General features: G+C 43.8%; 1 protein-coding gene across 2 annotated transcripts in view; it reads left to right on the top strand.

Moving 5' to 3' along the window:
- The window catches only part of IQUB (IQ motif and ubiquitin domain containing), a 42,517-nt gene that overhangs the window by 17,051 nt on the left and 7,450 nt on the right, over positions 1 to 18,016 (top strand). For both annotated transcript variants that reach the window (XM_030549143.1, XM_030549142.1), the window contains 2 exons: positions 10,110 to 10,280; positions 11,495 to 11,671. In XM_030549143.1, the coding sequence (XP_030405003.1) occupies positions 10,110 to 10,280; positions 11,495 to 11,671 (348 nt within the window). The remainder of the gene's footprint in view (positions 1 to 10,109; positions 10,281 to 11,494; positions 11,672 to 18,016) is intronic.

The raw sequence follows: 18,016 nt of genomic DNA, 5'->3' as shown, positions 1-18,016 counted from the left end.
TAAGAGATGTAGTAATATTCTGTTGCTTTCTACAAATGGATCAGAAAAGCTTAAACAGCTGTGAAGCACAGAGAAGTACTAAGGTAGTAGTGTGACAACCATAATACTGCATGAAGTTGGCAGACACTCTTCAGTGTTTTTCTGACCCTGTCAATTTGGGACAAGTGGAGAAGAGATTCTTTGGGATGACCTCAGCCCTGTTATGGGAACAGGAGAGCATGTTTAGGCCAAGTGAAGGCCTTTTGAAACTTAGTAGAGGTTACCTAAGAAGTGAATGTGGTAAGGAGAGAAAATGTGAAAAGGGAGAGGACGATTTTTAGTAGAATTTAAACTAATGAAGAGATGAGAAGAAGGAACAAAAAGATATCTAAAATGTATAATAAACCATACTGATAGAAGATGTAGACAGGAAAGAGAAAAATAATATGAAAAGCAAGACAGAATCAGAAGAGAGAATGTGAGAGAGAACAGGTGAAAGAAAATAAATGGAAAACCTAAAAAATGATTTAACATTACAAAAAAATTAGTTTGTTGAAAACCTACTTTCAGGGAACACTGATACAAGAATATAAAAGCGAGGAAAGTACAATAAAGAAATCAAGGAGAGAGAGAGAAATGTCATTAATCTTAATTTTTTTTAAAACATCATTTGCTGCTAAAGCTTTGGGGTAAATTTTATCTTACAATTCTTTTATGTGGCTACTATTGATACTTTATGTAAATTTATATGATATGGTGTTTGTGAAATCTAACACTATCAGACAGATTTATTTGGCATTTTGTTATATGTGAAGCTTATTGAAAAGATAAAAATAAAGAATTTGCTGGGAGACATACAGATTTTTGATCAGCATTGGTCTCCAAATGTGACATTATAAAATTCTCCTTGGTTTTGTTGCTTGCATTATCAGAAACAATGTACTTGTACTTTTACTTAACTAGAGGAATCTTACATTATTTTTTAAGACCAAGCTGACAGTGAGTCCATGTGCAGTAAATCTAAAGATTTCATTAAATGGTAAATGGGACATTAGATGGGGAAGGCTCTTAGAATTCGCTGTAGTAACTTTCCCAGGCATCTGGCTGGTGGGTCTCAAATGTTCACAGAGTCTAACTGATCTCCATATTTGGGGTCAGGAAGGAACCCCCCCCGCCAAGGTAAGATTGGCAGAGACCCTGGGTTTTGTTTTTTTTTCCTTTGCAGCCTGGGGCATAGTTCGCTTGCTGGTTTGAACTAAAGTAGATGGTGGATTCCCTGTAGCTTGATTTAAATCAAGATTTGAGGAGTTCAGTAAAAGACAGGGCCTTAGTGCCATTTTCCATGACCAGCTCTAGATTTTGAGAACCAATTTTTCCAAAGATAGAAGCCTTCTTACATATGAAGAAATGCATGCATAATTGCATTTCTGCCATGGGTGCCAACTCTGTGGGTGCTCCGGGGCTGGAGCACCCACGGGGAAAAATTAGCGGGTGCTCTGCACTCACCAGCAGCCAAGTTCCCCCCTCCTTTCCTCCTTCTCCCCTCCCCAGCATGCCGCATCCCCGCTCCTCCCCCTCCTTCCCAGTGCTTCCCGCCTCCCGCCGCCTAACAGCTGTTTGGTGGCACTTAGGACTTTCTGGGAAAAAGGAGGAGGAACAGGGATGTGGCACCCTCAGGGGAGGAGGCGAAGAAGAGGCAGGGCAGGGGCGGGGACTTGGGGAAAGAGGGTGGAATGGGGGTGGGAAGGGGGTGGGGATGGAGTGAGAAAAGGCGGGGTCGGGCGGGGACTTTGGGGAAGGGTTGGGATGGGGGTGGGACAAGGGCGGACGGGGGCAGGGCCAGAGGTGGGGCAGAAGGGAAGTTGGCACCTGTAATGGCTGCTTTTACACACTTATGTACTTTGGTTGCACAGACAGCTGTGTGGGCAAAAGGGAATTCAGGCTCTTAATTATCTGGATGTGAGTCTAGTTGCTGGTTTACTTACATAACCGATTGCATTTTTGTGTCTGTGCTTCCATGATCCATGTGTTGATAATGTGGGCCTAGGAATCAGAAAACCAGATTCTCAGATAGAGTAACTCTATATACTTTGACTTCAGCAGACATATGCTGATTTACATTAGCTGAAAATCTGGCCCAGAGTTTGTCGTCGTCAGTTTTTATCCAGTGTAAGACTTTAGAGGTGGTGAAGACCTAATCTTCCCCTTAAGTAGAAATAGGGTTTCCAACTTTCTAATCGAACAAAACCGAATACCCTTGTCCCACCCCCTGCCCTGCCCATTCCCTGATGCCCTGCCACGCCCCTTCTCCAAGGCCCCACCCGCTGCTCATTCCATCCTCCCTCCCTCCTTCCCTCCCCCCATCACTCACTCTCTCCCACCCTGACTCACTTTCACCAGGCTGGGGCAAGGGGTTGGGATGTGGGAGGAAGTGAGGACTTCAGCTGAGGGTGCAAACTCTGTGATGGGGCTGGGGATGAGGGGTTTAGGGTGCATGAGGGGGCTCTGGGCTGGGGCTAAGGGGTTCATAGTGCGGGGGGGCTCAGAGCTGGGGCAAGGGGATGGGGTGCAAGAGGAGGTGCAGGCTCTGGGAAGGAGTTTGGATGCGGAGGGGGGTTCAGGGCTGGGACGGAGTTGGGCTGCAGGAAAGGGTTCAGGGTGCAGACTTCAGCCAGGCAGCACTTACCTCAGGCAGCCCCCGGAAGTGGCCAGCAAGGGGCCAAACTTGTTGAGTTAATTTATCCACTTTCAGATGTTACTAGCCTACTACAAAACAGAAGTATTTCAATATAACTTTCAAATGTTTGAATTTTGGTTTCAGTTTAACATCTTTAACTGAAAACAAAGCATAGGAATATTGTATGAAGCAAATACTTCATGCTATTCAATGTCTTTTTTTTTTTGCTGAACGTAGAATTCTGTTGAGTACTCAAGTTAAAATTTATGAGCTGAAGCAAGAGAACTGCTCAGCTGATACTGATTAGATAATATATTTGACCTTTCTCATTATGAACAGCTAATTTGAAATGTTGATGGGAATTAGTAGGTGAGTCTAAAACTTTGCTACATTGGTGTATGCTGTAGGCTCACTCAATATTGCTCTTTTTCAAGAGTGCAAAAATCAGGATAGTTGCTAAGTAAAATCATGGAATTGGTATCAAAAGCTTGAGTTTTTACCCTTTCAATCTCCTCTCTGAGCATTAATACTGCTAAAAAATGAGTGATCTATATTACTTCTGCTTTTTAATGTTAAGTCTCCCCCTTGCAGACCCCTCTTTTTTTTAAGTGTAAGGAGATTGTTCCCAAATATCATCTCGTATATTTTAGTTTCTACTTGAATGCCCAGGAGCTCCATAGTTAACTCAGGAGAGCAAAGAAAAAGGCTATTCCTTCAGACTACCCTGATTTGTGGCAGGGAGTAGGGAGCTGAGGTCAGCAAATGCATTTTATTTCCTATTACCTGTTTGTTCCTTTCTCCCTCTTCCCCCCAAATGGTTATGTTTCTGGAGAATCTTTATGTTTGATTGAGTTTATGAATAACTTTTTGTTTTAATTTCTATATTGTGAGTCTATGGCAAAGTCGTCTTTGGTTTTTGATGTTTTAAGTGAAGAATTAGTGAGTTGTCCCCCACTTTTGTTTTAGTTTTTGTAGTTTTTCTTTTGTATGGAATGTTTAGGGGTATGAGTTTTCTTCATCGTAATTTCTCTTCTACCAAACACTGAGGTAATATGAGTCAGAATTCCTGCCTTTTGTGTTTTTAGTGTTGGGGTAGATGAAAGGTTTCCTTGTGGGGAAAATGATGTGGGTGAGGGAGTTAGCAGGTGAGTCTCAACAATGGCAAAAGTTTCCTGGTTTTAGGTTTCTTTAGCAAATAACTTTGACTCATATTGTGAAGAATTCATGTGGCTGGAGTGAAACAGATATCATAGGCTCTTCCTGCATGAGTTTTTGAATGGATAATGTTAGGTCTGTTTTGAATAACTTCCCTTTAGTTCTTGAGCGTTGTGTAGAGCGACAGGTTTCAGAGTAGCAGCCGTGTTAATCTATATCCGCAAAAAGAACAGGAGTACTTGTGGCACCTTAGAGACTAACAAATTTATTTCAGCATGAGCTTTTGTGAGCTACAGCTCACTTCTTCAGAGGTGCCACAAGTACTCCTGTTCTTGTTGTGTAGAATGTTATCCAGACATTGGTGTGGATCACTGAAATCTGGTTGCTTATGATGCAGAGGTCCAGTTTGGCATGCCTGGTTCCGGGTATTTTTTGGCTCCGCTGAGCGTGGGGACCTTCTAGCAGCGCCCGGAGTCTCCGGTCAAATTTTGTAAAAATTTTCCATGTGCCCGATCCAAACGACCGGGGTCAATTCGCTCTCCTTGGCCGAGGAAGGTGAGCCCCAAGCGGCTTGCCGAGCGGCGGGGACCCGGCCTTGGAGGTCCCGACGGAGATTGGAGAAAAAATTGTTTTTATTCGCTCCGGGGACCGGGGGAACCTTCCAGCAGCCGCAGGAGTCTCTGGGGAAAATTTGGAATCCAAACACCCTTCCTTGTGTGAGATCAAATGGACCGGGGTCAATTCGCTCTCCGCTGGGCTAGGGCCAGCCGGCCGGGGGGAGGAGCCTTGGTATCACAGATGGAGTTTACCACACACTCTAATCAAAATTTAGTGGTTAAGATAAAACAATAAGATAAGTTTAACTACAGAAAGATAGATTTTAAGTGATTATAAGTGATAATGCTTAAAAGTCAGGATTGGTTACTAAAGTAAATAAAAAGAGTAATACACAAACTAATATCTAATTTAACAAGTTAAGTGAATTTAGAAGCAAAGGTTTTTTCTCATCATACACTGTTATAGATTTCACAGTCTGCATCTCCTTTCAGCCTGGGACCACTTCCTCCTTATTTCAGTTATTTGAGAGTCATAGATGTCATGAGCAGAGACATGGAAGGCGGAGAGGTGAGGTGGAGGCCATTGTCTCTCATTCTTATACCCTCTCTCCTCTTTGAGGATTAACCCCCACCGGGGTGCAGAAAAACAGGGTCTTGTTATGTGAGGTATAAACAGTCTCTGAGATTATATGTAAATTTCTTGTTTACACCTTTCCGGTGCTGAAGAATGGCTGCTTAAACCGATGATTGCTCTTTAACACCTGGCTGGGACACCAGTGAGTCTTTGTCTCTGAAAAACTGGTTTGGACCTGCTTATCTGGCCCTTGGATCATGTTAACAATGATATATAGTAGAACATTTTAACTTCCTATACAGTGTTGATATGCACATTTTACAAGGACAATAATACTCAGCAGATTATGACTTTTCAAATGATACTTCACAAGACATACTTTGTACAAAACTTATCATAGCCTTTAAAAGTGGTGACCATAATAGTATAGACTGTCACAAGCATTAATTGCACTGGCATCCAAATGGGTTTGTAAACACCTCCAATGTGATATTAATGTGCCGAAAGGATATACAACAACCATTCTGTACCTGCTGAAAGTGTAATTAAGCCTTTTTTTTGCCAGGCTCTCTGAAATCAGGGTACAGTTTCTGAAGCCAAGGCAAAAGAGGGCACACAGGGTCCCCCAAAATAACAGTGGGAACAGTAACATTATTTATGTCAATGTCATTTGGTGGCACTAGTATCCCAGTCTGTCCATGAATGTAGACTCCTGAGTGATGAAAAAGTCTGGCATTGTGAACTTTTCCTGTACAGACCACATTTTGACATTCATAAATCTGCCACTGTGGTCCACTAGTGCTTGCATAACAATGGAGTAGTACCCTTTGTGGTTTATGTACTCGTTGCTCCTTGAGGAGGGCAAACTATGGGCACATGAATCCCATCAATGTCACTACCAAAGTTAGCAAACCCCATTCTTTCAAAGCTAGCAGTTACTTCTGGAATATCTTTAATGCCCACCACCTTGGGGTAAACCACACACCTGATTGTTTCAGTTATCTTTGCCACCACTGTATCGATAATGGACTTTCCAACCTCAAACTGGTTGGCAATGGACCTGCAGCAGGCTAGCCAGCTTCCATACAGTTATAGCATCCTACTTCTATACTGGCCAGGGTGATCTCATGTGTGTCTCTTTTGGAGTGTGGAGGCAAGCTGCTCACAAAGCTCCAGAAATGTAGCTTTCTTAATGCAAAAGTTCTGGTCCCAGTACTGGTTATCTCATGTCTGCATGACAATGTGGTCTCACCAGTCTGTGCTTGTGGCCCTGCACCAGAAGCAGCAGTCTACATAGGGGGTATCAGTAGCTATGCCAATTATACTAAGCAGCTTCTGCCAGTGAGAGTCTACAATACCAGGGTTCTCCTCTGCCACCGCCTCCTCCTACAGATCCATCAGGGACCTTTGATGAGACAGAAAATGCCACTGAAATGTCCATCAGCACCTTGCAGATGCTTTGCTAGTTTCCTGACACAGAAGTAAAAGCACAAGCAAGAGCAGTTCATCAACAGGTGCCTCCTCCACATGGCTGGCTCTGGTAGCTGACAGAGACAGAACACAAGGATTGCTCAGCAGGTTATGCTTGCAGGCCGTTCAAATTTCCTATAACATGCAGAGTGGACAGTGGAGTTTTTCCCCAGTGCACCACCTTCCTAAGGCTAGAGCAGTGACATTGGTAGGTGCAAGGGCACCAGGCAGTGTGGGATACAGTTACTTTGACTCATGTTTATGCACTGCAGTGTGGATGCCAGAACCTTAGGTTTCAGCATGGGTCAGAAAATTCTTAACCTACTCTTAAAATGCAATGTAAGTGCTCAAGCCCAAGGTTCCTTGACACAGGTCAGCTGACTCAAGTCCCACTAACTCTAGGCTTACATTGCTGTGTAGACATACCCATACTCTTATTCTCTTGAAATGTGAAAGTGGCACTAACACACTTGGATCTAGGAGACAGAGAACTTGAGGTCCAGCAATAGCAACACCTATTATAGGGCTTGATCTTCCCCAAATTTATGAATGGAAAGTCAAAAAATGCCAAGAACTAGTGTTGTCAGAATTATAAATGCTTGACTGATTGACTGAGGGAAGATTGACTGTATGTAAAAGAGCCCCAGAGCTCCAATTTGACACTGCAGAAAAACCTGAGAGTCTCTGGATTAAGTTTAGAAGTGTGAGCAACAAGGGTGATGTGGTGGGAGTCTGCTATAGACCACCAAACCAGGGGGATGAGGTGGACGAGGCTTTCTTCTGGCAACTAACAGAAGTTGCTAGATCACAGGCCATGGTTCTCATGAGGGACTTCAATCACCTCAATATCTGCTGGGAGAGCAATACAGTGATGTACAGACAATCCAGGAAGTTTTTGGAAAGTGTAGGGGACAATTTCCTGGTGCAAGTGCTGGAGAAACCAACTGGGGACAGAGCTCTTCTTGGCCTGCTGCTCACAAACAGGGAAGAATTAGTAGGGGAAGCAAAAGTGGATGGGAACCTGGGAGGCAGTGACCATGAGTTCAGGATCCTTACACAAGGAAGAAAGGAGAGCAGCAAAATACAGACCCTGAACTTCAGAAAAGCAGACTTTGACTCCCTCAGGGAACTGATGGGAGAATAACATGAGGGAGAAAGGAGTCCAGGAGAGCTGGCTGTATTTTAAAGAATCCTTATTGAGATTGCAGGAACAAACCATCCCGATGTGTAGAAAGAATAGTAAATATGGTAGGCAACCAGCTTGGCTTAACAGTGAAATCCTTGCTGATCTTAAACACAAAAAAGAAGCTTACAAGAAGTGGAAGATTGGACAAATGACCAGGGAGAAGTATAAAAATATTGCTCAGGCATGCAGGAGTGAAATCAGGAAGGCTAGATCACACTTGGAATTGCAGCTAGCAAGAAATGTTAAGAGTAACAAGAAGGGTTTCTTCAGGTATGTTAGCAAAAAAAAGAAAGCCAAGGAAAGTGTGGGCCCCTTACTGAATGAGGGAGGTAACTTAGTGACAGAGGATGTGGAAAAAGCTAATGTACTCAATGCTTTTTTTGCCTCTGTCTTCACGAACAAAGTCAGCTTCCAGACTACTGCACTGGGCAGCACAGAAGGGGAAGAGGTGACCAGCCCTCTGTGGAGAAAGAAGTGGTTCAGGACTATTTAGAAAAGCTGGACTGCATCTGAAAGTGTGATTGCAGAGCCATTGGCCTTTATCGTTGAAAACTCATGGCAATCGGGGGCGGTCCTGGATGACTGGAAAAAGGCTAATGTAGTGCCCATCTTTCAAAAAGGGAAGAAGGAGGATCTGGGGAACTACAGGCCAGTCAGCCTCATCTCAGTCCCTGGGAAAATCATGGAGCAGGTCCTCAAGGAATCAATTATGATGCACTTAGAGGAGAGAAAAGTGATCAAGAACAGTCAGCATAGATTCACCAAGGGCAAGTCTTGCCTGACTAACCTAATTGCCTTATATGGTGAGATAACTGGCTCTGTGGATGAGGGGAAAGCAGTGGATGTGTTATTCCTTGACGTTAGCAAAGCGTTTGATACGGTCTCCCACAGTATTCTCGATGGCAAGTTGAAGAAGTATGGGCTGGATGAATGGACTATAAGGTGGATGGAAAGCTGGGTAGATTGTCGGGCTCAACAAGCAGTGATCAATGCCTCTATGTGTAGTTGGCAGCCAGTATCAAGCGGAGGGCCCCAAGTTTCGGTCCTGGGGCCAGTTTTGTTCAATATATTCATTAATGATCAGAGGATGGCGTGGACTGCACCCTCAGCAAGTTTGCAGATGACACTAAACTGGGAGGAGTGATAGATATGCTGGAGGGTAGGGATAGGATACAGAGGGACCTAGACAAATTGGAGGATTGGGCCAAAGGAAATCTGATGAGGTTCAACAAGGACAAGTGCAGAGTCCTGCACTTAGGACAGAAGAATCCCATGCACTACTACAGACTAGGGACCGAGTGGCTTGGCAGCAGTTCTGCAGAAAAGAACCTAGGGTTTACAGTGAACGAGAAGCTGGATATGTGTCAACAGTGTGCCCTTGCCGCCAAGAAGGCTAGTGGCATTTTGGGCTGTATAAGTAGGGGCATTGCCAGCAGATCGAGGGACGTGTTTTTCTATTTGGCTTTGGCGAGGTCTCATCTGTAGTACTGTGTCCAGTTTTGGGCCCCTCACTACAAGAAGGATGTGGAAAAATTGAAGAGAGTCCAGCGGAGGGCCACAAAAATGATTAGGGGGCTGGAGCACATCATTTATGAGGAGAGGCTGAGGGAACTGGGATTGTTTAGTCTGCAGAAAAGAAGAATGAGGGGGAAATTGATAGCTGCTTTCAACTACCTGAAAGGCGGTTCCAAAGAGGATGGATCTAGACTGTTCTCAGTGGTGGGAGATGACAGAACAAGGAGTAATGGTCTCAAGTTGCAGTGGGGGAGGTTTAGGCTGGATATTAGGAAAAACTTTTAACTAGGAGAGTGGTGAAGCACTGGAATGGGTTACCTAGGGAGGTGATGGAATCTCCTTCCTTAGAGGTTTTTAAGGTCAGGCTTGACAAAGCCCTGGCTGGGATGATTTAGTTGGGGATTGGTCCTGCTTTGGACCAGATGACCTCCCGAGGTCCCTTCCAACCCTGATATTCTTTGATTCTGTGATTGCTTGGACCCAGTATATATGTAAACTGGTCATTTTTACAACCCAGTGATAATATTTCATCTTAAATAATATCTCCCAGAAAATATTCAACAGCAGAATAGGTTTTAAGGGCTTAAGCCTGCCATCCTTACAGGCAGTTCTTCCATTAACTTTAGTGGCAGTTTTGCCTGATTAATGACTGCAGGATCAGATCTTGAGCGTGTATTCCAGTACCACTTTCAGTAAGTTCATTTTAAACTAATAAACCATTTCTCTGTGTGAGAATGTCCTTTATTTTTAGTATGTTGTAAGTCTGAATTATTATGGCCTGCCTTTTTTTTTTTTACAAGTCATATAATATTGAAACTTTACTCTAGGGTACAATACATATTGTGGATATATTGATAGTAGAAAGAGCCTTCTGTATTAGATAAGTGTTAAAGCTGAGTCCTTGTTTATTAAGGAAAGACATTTTGTAACACAATGTACTTTTTCGGCTGTTGATCAAGTTAAAATAACTCTGGTTGATACAAATTGTTTCTGAAGTGTGCAGAGCCAAAAAGATGGAAAGCATATGATGGAAAAATAACTGAAATGGATACCCAGTTTACACTACGTTCCAGAGAACTGCTTGAGATTTACCGCAGCATTAGTATGAAAGACCTCCCAAAAGATGAGAGGCTGGATGTGCTGTTAACACTCAAACATACAGTGAAGGTATGTTTTGGTCTTCCCATTAAGTTTAGCTTTTGGTTATACTTTCCATACCTAGAGCCATAGTCATTTACTTGGTGCTGACACATCAGCAAGGATTCTCTTGGCAAACAGTTGTGAGGATGTGGTGGCATGAACGAAAGCCTAGTGTGCTAACTAGTGCTATTTGTTAAATTATGAAAGGTCAATTTAATATAAATTCATGTTTCACTATCACTTTGTATGATAAGTATTGATTTCTTAAGGTAATTTTAAAGTTATAACCCTCCACTGTAATGTTAAATTTGTGTTACATTTTAATATAGTTTTAGTATGAAGTTTAATAATTACAGTAATTGGATAAAATCAGGAGAGATACTTTTAATGTTATTTATTCATTTATTTTTTATGCTGCAGTATTTGAAATACCTTTTCAGAAGCTTGGCTATGAAATGTCTCTTGGTTTGGATTGCAATTTTTCTGTCTCACAAACATTGATTTCCTCTCCCCTTTTTAGTGGAGATAAAAAATTAACACAATTTTTTTTTGATTTCCTTGTTTGAACATCATGAAGGTACTCAGCAACCTTGGTGATGGTACTTGTACCTAAATAGAATAGAAGAGCCTGATCCTGATCTTAATGAAGCCAAAGTGAGGATTTTGCCTTGGGTCCAAAGTCAGAACAGCTCTAGAAATAGTGCTGGTTAATCAACTGCTGCTGAAGGAGCTTATAGTTATTGGTTTTTGTTGGTTTCACAATAATAATGATCCAGATCAAATCTGCATTCTGGGGAAAACTGGAATTGATGTACAATCAGGATTTTTATTGGAGGAACAAAGGTTGAATTTAAGTGGCATCATTTACCTGTCACCATCCATCTCCCATTCTGTGTTTTTGAGATAGTGGTAGAGGAAGGTTGGTAGCATTAGAAGAGAATATTTTTCTACTATAATTCTCTGTCAAACCTGCAGGGATTTCACCACAGAACATTATGCTGATATGGTTGGTGTTATATACAACACAAACATAGCTATATACTACTGTCCTTTCTTTGGATATTCTATATGGCATGCTTCCCAAGACACAGAAGGGTTTAAGCTTCTTTTTAATGCATACATGTAGAGTATAAATGATATATAGAATATATACTGCATGTTTTGTTTTAATATCAATTTGTTCTAAATCTAGTGGCTTATCAGCAAGTATCTGTGTTGTAACTTTATTTGTTTTTCTGTAGGAACACGAATGTAAACTCACCCATGAAATAGTGGAATTAATTGACAGAGAGGCTGATCTTATGATGCGAGGCGTGAAAGAATGCAATCTAGAAGGACTCAGAAAAAGAATATGCACATTGTTTCTTCAGTATATTAAAACTCCAATCTTTAACCCTGAGGTTGCTAGAGTACTTAAGGTATTTCTCTCTTCTATTATTATCATAATATTTGTCTATGGTAGTGCTCACTATATGTTCAGTGTTTACAGGCAGAGAAGCAAAACTAGTCTTTCTACCAAGGAACTCGTAGTTTTAAGGATGGGCCGTCATGCACAAGGTAATGGGAGAGAGGAAATGGGAAACATCATATGCTTTTTTCTTGTTATTAATGTAAGATTGGCCATAGGTAGAACTGCAGGGATGGGTCTTCAAGAGGAACTAAAATGTGCAAATGGTAGAAGCCTCACAGATGAGCTCAGGAAGGTCATACCACATATATAGAGCAGTATAGATATTTTTTTTTGAGACTAACCAATGGGCTCTCTGTGTGGGAGCATTCGCAGGGCACAGAAGCTGTAGGGAGTGAAGTAAGGCAAGCTTAGGTAAGTAGGAAGCAGCAGAATTATGTAGAACTTTGAAGGTGATGACAAGACACTTACAATTGATGCAATATCAAATGGGGAACTAGTAGATTCAAAGAGAGAGACTTGATCAAAATGGTTAGCAGGAAGATGACTTTCACTGCAGCATTTTGTTTGGACTAGAGGGGGAAAATGAGAGTTTTAGGGAGGCCAAAGAAGGAAAAGATTGCAGTAGTCAAAGTGGGATATAATGAAAGCCTGACCAAGAGAGTTAGTTGCTGTATGCATCCATGAGGGGGAGAGATAGCTCAGTGGTTTGAGCATTGGCCTGCTAAACCCAGGGTTGTGAGTTCAATCCTTGAGGGGGCCACTTAGGGATCTGGGGCAAAATCAATACTTGGTCCTGCTAGTGAAGGCAGGGGGCTGGACTCAATGACCTTTCAGGGTCCCTTCCAGTTCTAGGAGATAGGATATCTCCATTAATTATTATTTAGTAGTATCCTCAAAAACTGTATATTGTATAAAATTAAAGATGTGTGATACGGCTTATGACCACATAAATATATGTACAAATTAATATACTTACCATGCCATTAGAAGCAATACTCATTCAGTGAAACAATTGATTCATTAAACAACAAGACCCTCATCTAAGACTTATCTTCTGAGCTCCTTGGTAAATAGGATGTAGTGAAACAGTGCTGCGGAAATACCATAGTTGGATGCACGAATGGGAAAAGTGCCTATACTGGATAATTCCAACACAACACAGACACATCCACTCCTCTGTTAAAACTGTATGACCCATGATTCTCTCATGAAAAGGGGCCACACCTATGGAGTGGTGAAGAAGCTAGTGAACAATCAATCTAAGCAATGGGCTCCACTTCCCACTTAGACTAAAGTCTGGATAAAAAGCTTCAACTGTTTGACACAGATGGTTCGCTGAACTTGGCTTCTCCTCAGTGGGTCCTGGATGCCTTCAGACTTCATTAGGCTCAGTTTGTCTTGTGTGGGGTATGATGCTTCACTGGGCCTCGCATGCTCACCTTCCCCTGGGTGGGGATCAGGTTGCTGCCTATACAGTTGCTCCTCCTGTGCTTCTGGGGTGGTATTGCTGCTGCTCCTGCTCTTTACATCTGCTTTCTGCCTTCTTGCAGGCATTCAGGCGGACTTGTTTTACTTAGCAACCAGTACTGACCAAGAGCAGCTAGCTGAGTCTCCCATCCCTTGGAGATTTGTTGGCATCCAGGGTAGGGGGACCCAGTAAGCTGTGACTGGGTATCAATAACCAGCATGTAGTGGCTATGCAGCAGCAGGGAGTAGGGACAGGGGACCTGGAGGCAGTAACTTTGTGGTAGTCAGACGACAGCTCAGTCATAGCCAAGACTTGGAGGGGGGGTGAGATCTGTCTCTTCTGAGGAATCGGGTTAGCTGCAGGTGGGTTAAACATTACAGATGTAGCTATGTTTGTATTTGGTGCCACAGGCCTTCTAATTGGCATGTGGTACAGACAACATCACAAATAGGATGGCTGCTAAATGGCAGCCAGGCAGTGGAGACAAGCAAAGGAGCACATTCAAAATGTCAACTGGCTAAACATGGGGACTAACTTGGCAAGCTGATGAAAGTAGCCCAATTATAGATCTGAGTCTGGCCCCTGTCCACACCATATTTCCACTGGTCCTGCAAAGCATAGTGAGAGGGAAGAAGCACATATGACATCTTTATTTTCTTCTTTGAGTGCTTGCTCATGTTGATTCCATTCTAGGTGTGTGTGCGCCCATATGCACAGGCATCTGAGATTTTTGCCATAGCAATATCTGTAGGGTCGGCAGTGGTGCCCTCTGGAGTGCCGTGCTCATGCGTCAGAATATTAGGCGCTTCCGGCCCTACACCATCTCAGTTCCTTCTTCCTGCCCGTGAGGGTTGGTTGGAGTGCCTTATGTCACAGCTTTGGTTTTAGACAAAACAAAAACAAGTTTATTAACTACAAAAGATATATTTTAAGTGATTATAAATCATAGCAAACAGACCAAAGCAGATTACCTACAAATAAACAAAAATGCAATCTAAGCTTAATATATTAAAGAGATTGGATATGAGTAGCAAATTCTCTCCCTAATTGCTGATTTAGTCAGTTTGCAAAGATTCTTGAGGGGCAAGCTGCACTTGCTTGCAGCTTAAAAACCCCAGGTATTGGTTTCACAGGCTAGAAATTCCTCTAGGCTCGGTCCAACTCTTCTCCCCTAGTCCAGTTGTTGTACCTCATGTGTTTCCAAGAATCTCTTTGGGTGTGGAGTCAGTGAAGAACCATGATAATGTCACTCCACTGCCTTAAATAGCTTTTGCATATGGCAGGAACCCTTTGTCTCCAAGCTTGGTTCCCATGTCCGGTCATTGGAAAAATAGTGGTATTTCAAGATGGAGTTCAGTACCAGGTGACTTGGTCACATGTCCGTGTAGGGTCACAGCAGCCATGACTCAGAAGCTGTTTGTAGCAGCCTCAGGAGGGCTCCCCAGGAAGGCTTCCCAGTGGGAGATTAGCTTCTTCTAAAACCTGTTGTTCTTCCTAATGGCCCTTCCCAGCCAGCCATCAAGACTGATTGCATTCTGCCTAGTGGGCATTTCCCAAGTGTAAACACATTTGTAATAGATGCATAGACAATATTCCTGACTTCAGATACAAAATGATACATGCATACAAATAGGATAATCATATTCAGTAAATCATAACCTCTTCAATGATATCTCACATGACCTATCTTGCATAAAGTACATTATAGTTATGCCATAACCATATCACAATAATATCTCTCTGAAGAATGTGGGGCGTAGTGTCACAGTCTCTGTATCCGGAGGTAGTTAGCATCATCTTCCAGAGGTGGGGGACTCCCCAGGTGGACTTGCTTACGTCCAGGCAGAACAGAGAGTGCCACATGTTCTGCTCAATTTGGGGGATCAACAGAGGTTCCCTGTCAGATGCCTTTCTGCTCCAGTGGTCGGGAGCCCTCATGTATGCCTTCCCTCCGGTATCATTAATCCACAGAGTCCTCATGAAAATCAAGTGGGACAGGACAAAGGTTATCCTTAGAGTGCCAGTGTAGCCATGCCAGCACTGGTTCTGCATGCTGCTGGACATCTCAGTGGCTGCCCTGTTACAGCTGTCATTACGGCCGGACCTGCTGTCCCAATACCATGGCAGTCTTCTGCACTCAAACCTGGCAGTGTTACACCTGACGGCTTGGCTGCTGCATGGTTGAACGTGGAGGAACAGGAATGTTTGGCCCATGTCCAGGAAGTCCTGTTGGGCAGCAGGAAGCACTCCACCAGGGCAACCTACATGGCCAAATGGAAGCAGTTTATATGGGCGCGCACACACCTAGAATGGAATGGACATGGTCGCAGCTCATGGGTCCCCTTTTCAAGCCTCTAGCTTCCTGCTCCCTTCTCCCCTGATCCTGGAAGTTTTCATTCCTGGTCACAATAACATCTGCCCACAGAGTCTGAGATTACTCTTACCCCGGAGCCGCCCTGTGCAGTATTCTACAAGGATAAGGTTCAGCTGTGTCTGCACCCGGCTTTCCTGCCCAACGTGGTTTCACAGTTTCAGATGGGCAAGGACATATATTTACTTTTCTTCTTTCCAAAACCTCATTAGTCATAGGAGGAGCACAGGTTGTGCTCTGTGGACATTAGGAGGGTGCTAGCCTTCTGCATCAAAAGGACCAAGCTGTTTCATAAGTCAGGGCAGGTGCTAATCCAGGATATCTGCAGGGCTACTACCTAGTCTTCCGTCCAGATGTTTACATCTCATTACGCATTTAACCAGCAGGCCCAAGCTGATGCTGGCTTCAGTATAACAATGTTGCAAGCCAAATGATCATGAACTCCAAGCCCACCTCCGGGGATACTGCTTGTGAGTCATCTAGAATGGAATCGACATGAGCAAGCCCTTGAAGAAACAAAAATGGTTATCTACCTTTCAAAACTGTTGTTCTTCAAGATGTGTTGCTCATGTCCATTCCATTATCTGCCCTCCTACCCCTCTGTCAGAGTTGCCGGCAAGAAGGAACTTAGAGGGCATGGGCTGGCAGTGCCTAATATACCAATGCATGAGCACACCACTCCAGAGGGTGCCACTGCCAACCCTATGGATACTGCCAAGGCAAAAATCTCCAGTGATTGTGCACGTGGGCGCACACACACCTATAATGGAATGGACATGAGCAGCACATCTCAAAGAACAATAGTTACGAGAGGTAGGTAACCATTTTTTCTTCCCCTCTGCATGTTTTTATAAAACGGGAAACATTTAGCCCTTATGATTTAATCCTCACATGCCCAAATAGTAAGGGGCCCATAATCTTCACTTTTATATTTTGATTCATGTGATACATTGCATTTGATAGATTACATGGTGATTTACAGCAGTCCTGTTTTGCTGTTTTTCCCCATTCTGTTGTATTTCTAAAGTTGCTTAGTATCTGGTTCCATACAATTAGTAGTAATTTGCTTTGGACCAGAGGAGGGCAAACTTCGGCTCATGGGCCGGATCCGAGCCATCAGGGCTTTCAATCCGGCCTGTAGGATTGTCGGCAGGCTCCCTGCCTGCCCGGGCCCCACTTCCAGAAGTGGCTGGCACCACATCCCTGCAGCCCCGGGAGTGGGACGGGGGCAGAGGGCTCCATGCGCTGCCCTTGCCTGCAGGCACCGGCCCCCACAGCTCCCATTGGCTGAGAATGGGAAACTGCAGCCAATGGGAGCTTTGGGGTTGGTACCTGCAGGCGAGCCACTGCTGCACATGCTAGCCACTTCTGGGAGTGGCACAGGGCCAGGGCAGGCAGGGAGCTTTAACCCCACTGCTTGCCATTGCCACCCCGGAGCCACTTGAGGTAAGCAACGTTGGGCCGTAGCCCGCACCCCAAACCCTTCCTGCACCCCAACCTCCTGCCATGAGCCCCATAACTACCTGCCTTGAGTCCCCAACGCACCCCTCCTGCACCCCAACCCCCTGCTCTGAGCTCCCTTCCACACCCCCCTGCACCCCAACCCCTGCCCTAAACCCCCTCCTGCATACCGCACTCCCTTCCAAACCCCAATCCCCTTCCCAAGCCCTATATTTATGGCCCTGTATACAATTTCTCCACCCAGATGTGGCCCTCGGGCCAAAAAGTTTTCCCACCTCTGCTTTGGACCATAATAGCTGAGGTCTTAATCTAGTCCTATAAAATCAGTTGTTTTGTTCTTTAAATATTTTTAATAAATACAATAAGAACAAAGGATGTTTAAAAATAGCTAAACTGATTTTTTTTAAATTTCAGATAAGTATTGCTGCCTTTTGAAACTTAAAGGCATGTTTAATATTAAGTGTTGCACACTTAGTCGCTTGTGTGGGCCGATCTTATTGCAAACTCCAAAGGCTCCTTGCATTCCTCCATTCCACCCAACAAGTTCCCTTATGCCACTCTCCCATCTCCATCTATTTCAGGGACTCCCTGCAACTTCACCTTCTGATGCCCAGAGCTCAATGTGCTCTTCATTCTGTCCTCTACCAAATGCCAGGATTCCCCGTTCCCTACCCCATCAAGGTTCTGTGTCTTCCCTTTCCCTCCTCCTTTCTATACCCTTTCTCCCCCACACCCCATGCCAGTGGCCATGTGTACATATGCATTCTCCAGTGCCCGAGGTTGTTCTCTTCCTCTTATTAATCTTTTTGTCTATGAGATAAGTCATTCAGGGTGTCAACACTTTAAACTTTTGGGAAGATAGGCAAAAATGAGATAGAGATGAAGGTGTTAATGCGTGGCATCAATCAGTTTTTTTATCTATAGACAGTGAAGCTCTGACTGGGATAATCAGGTGGCAGGTCTCCATGTGTCCCCCGTTTTTCCCATTTAGGTTTTCTGATTCTCCACCAAATCAATAGGATATTGGCCAGTGATGTCTAGAACATTCCCTG

The sequence above is a fragment of the Gopherus evgoodei genome, chromosome 1, assembly GCF_007399415.2.
Source record: "Gopherus evgoodei ecotype Sinaloan lineage chromosome 1, rGopEvg1_v1.p, whole genome shotgun sequence".
Lineage (NCBI taxonomy): Eukaryota > Metazoa > Chordata > Testudines > Testudinidae > Gopherus > Gopherus evgoodei.
The sequence above is the reverse complement of the archived record's forward strand: the minus strand, read 5'-3'. Positions and strand labels throughout refer to the sequence as shown.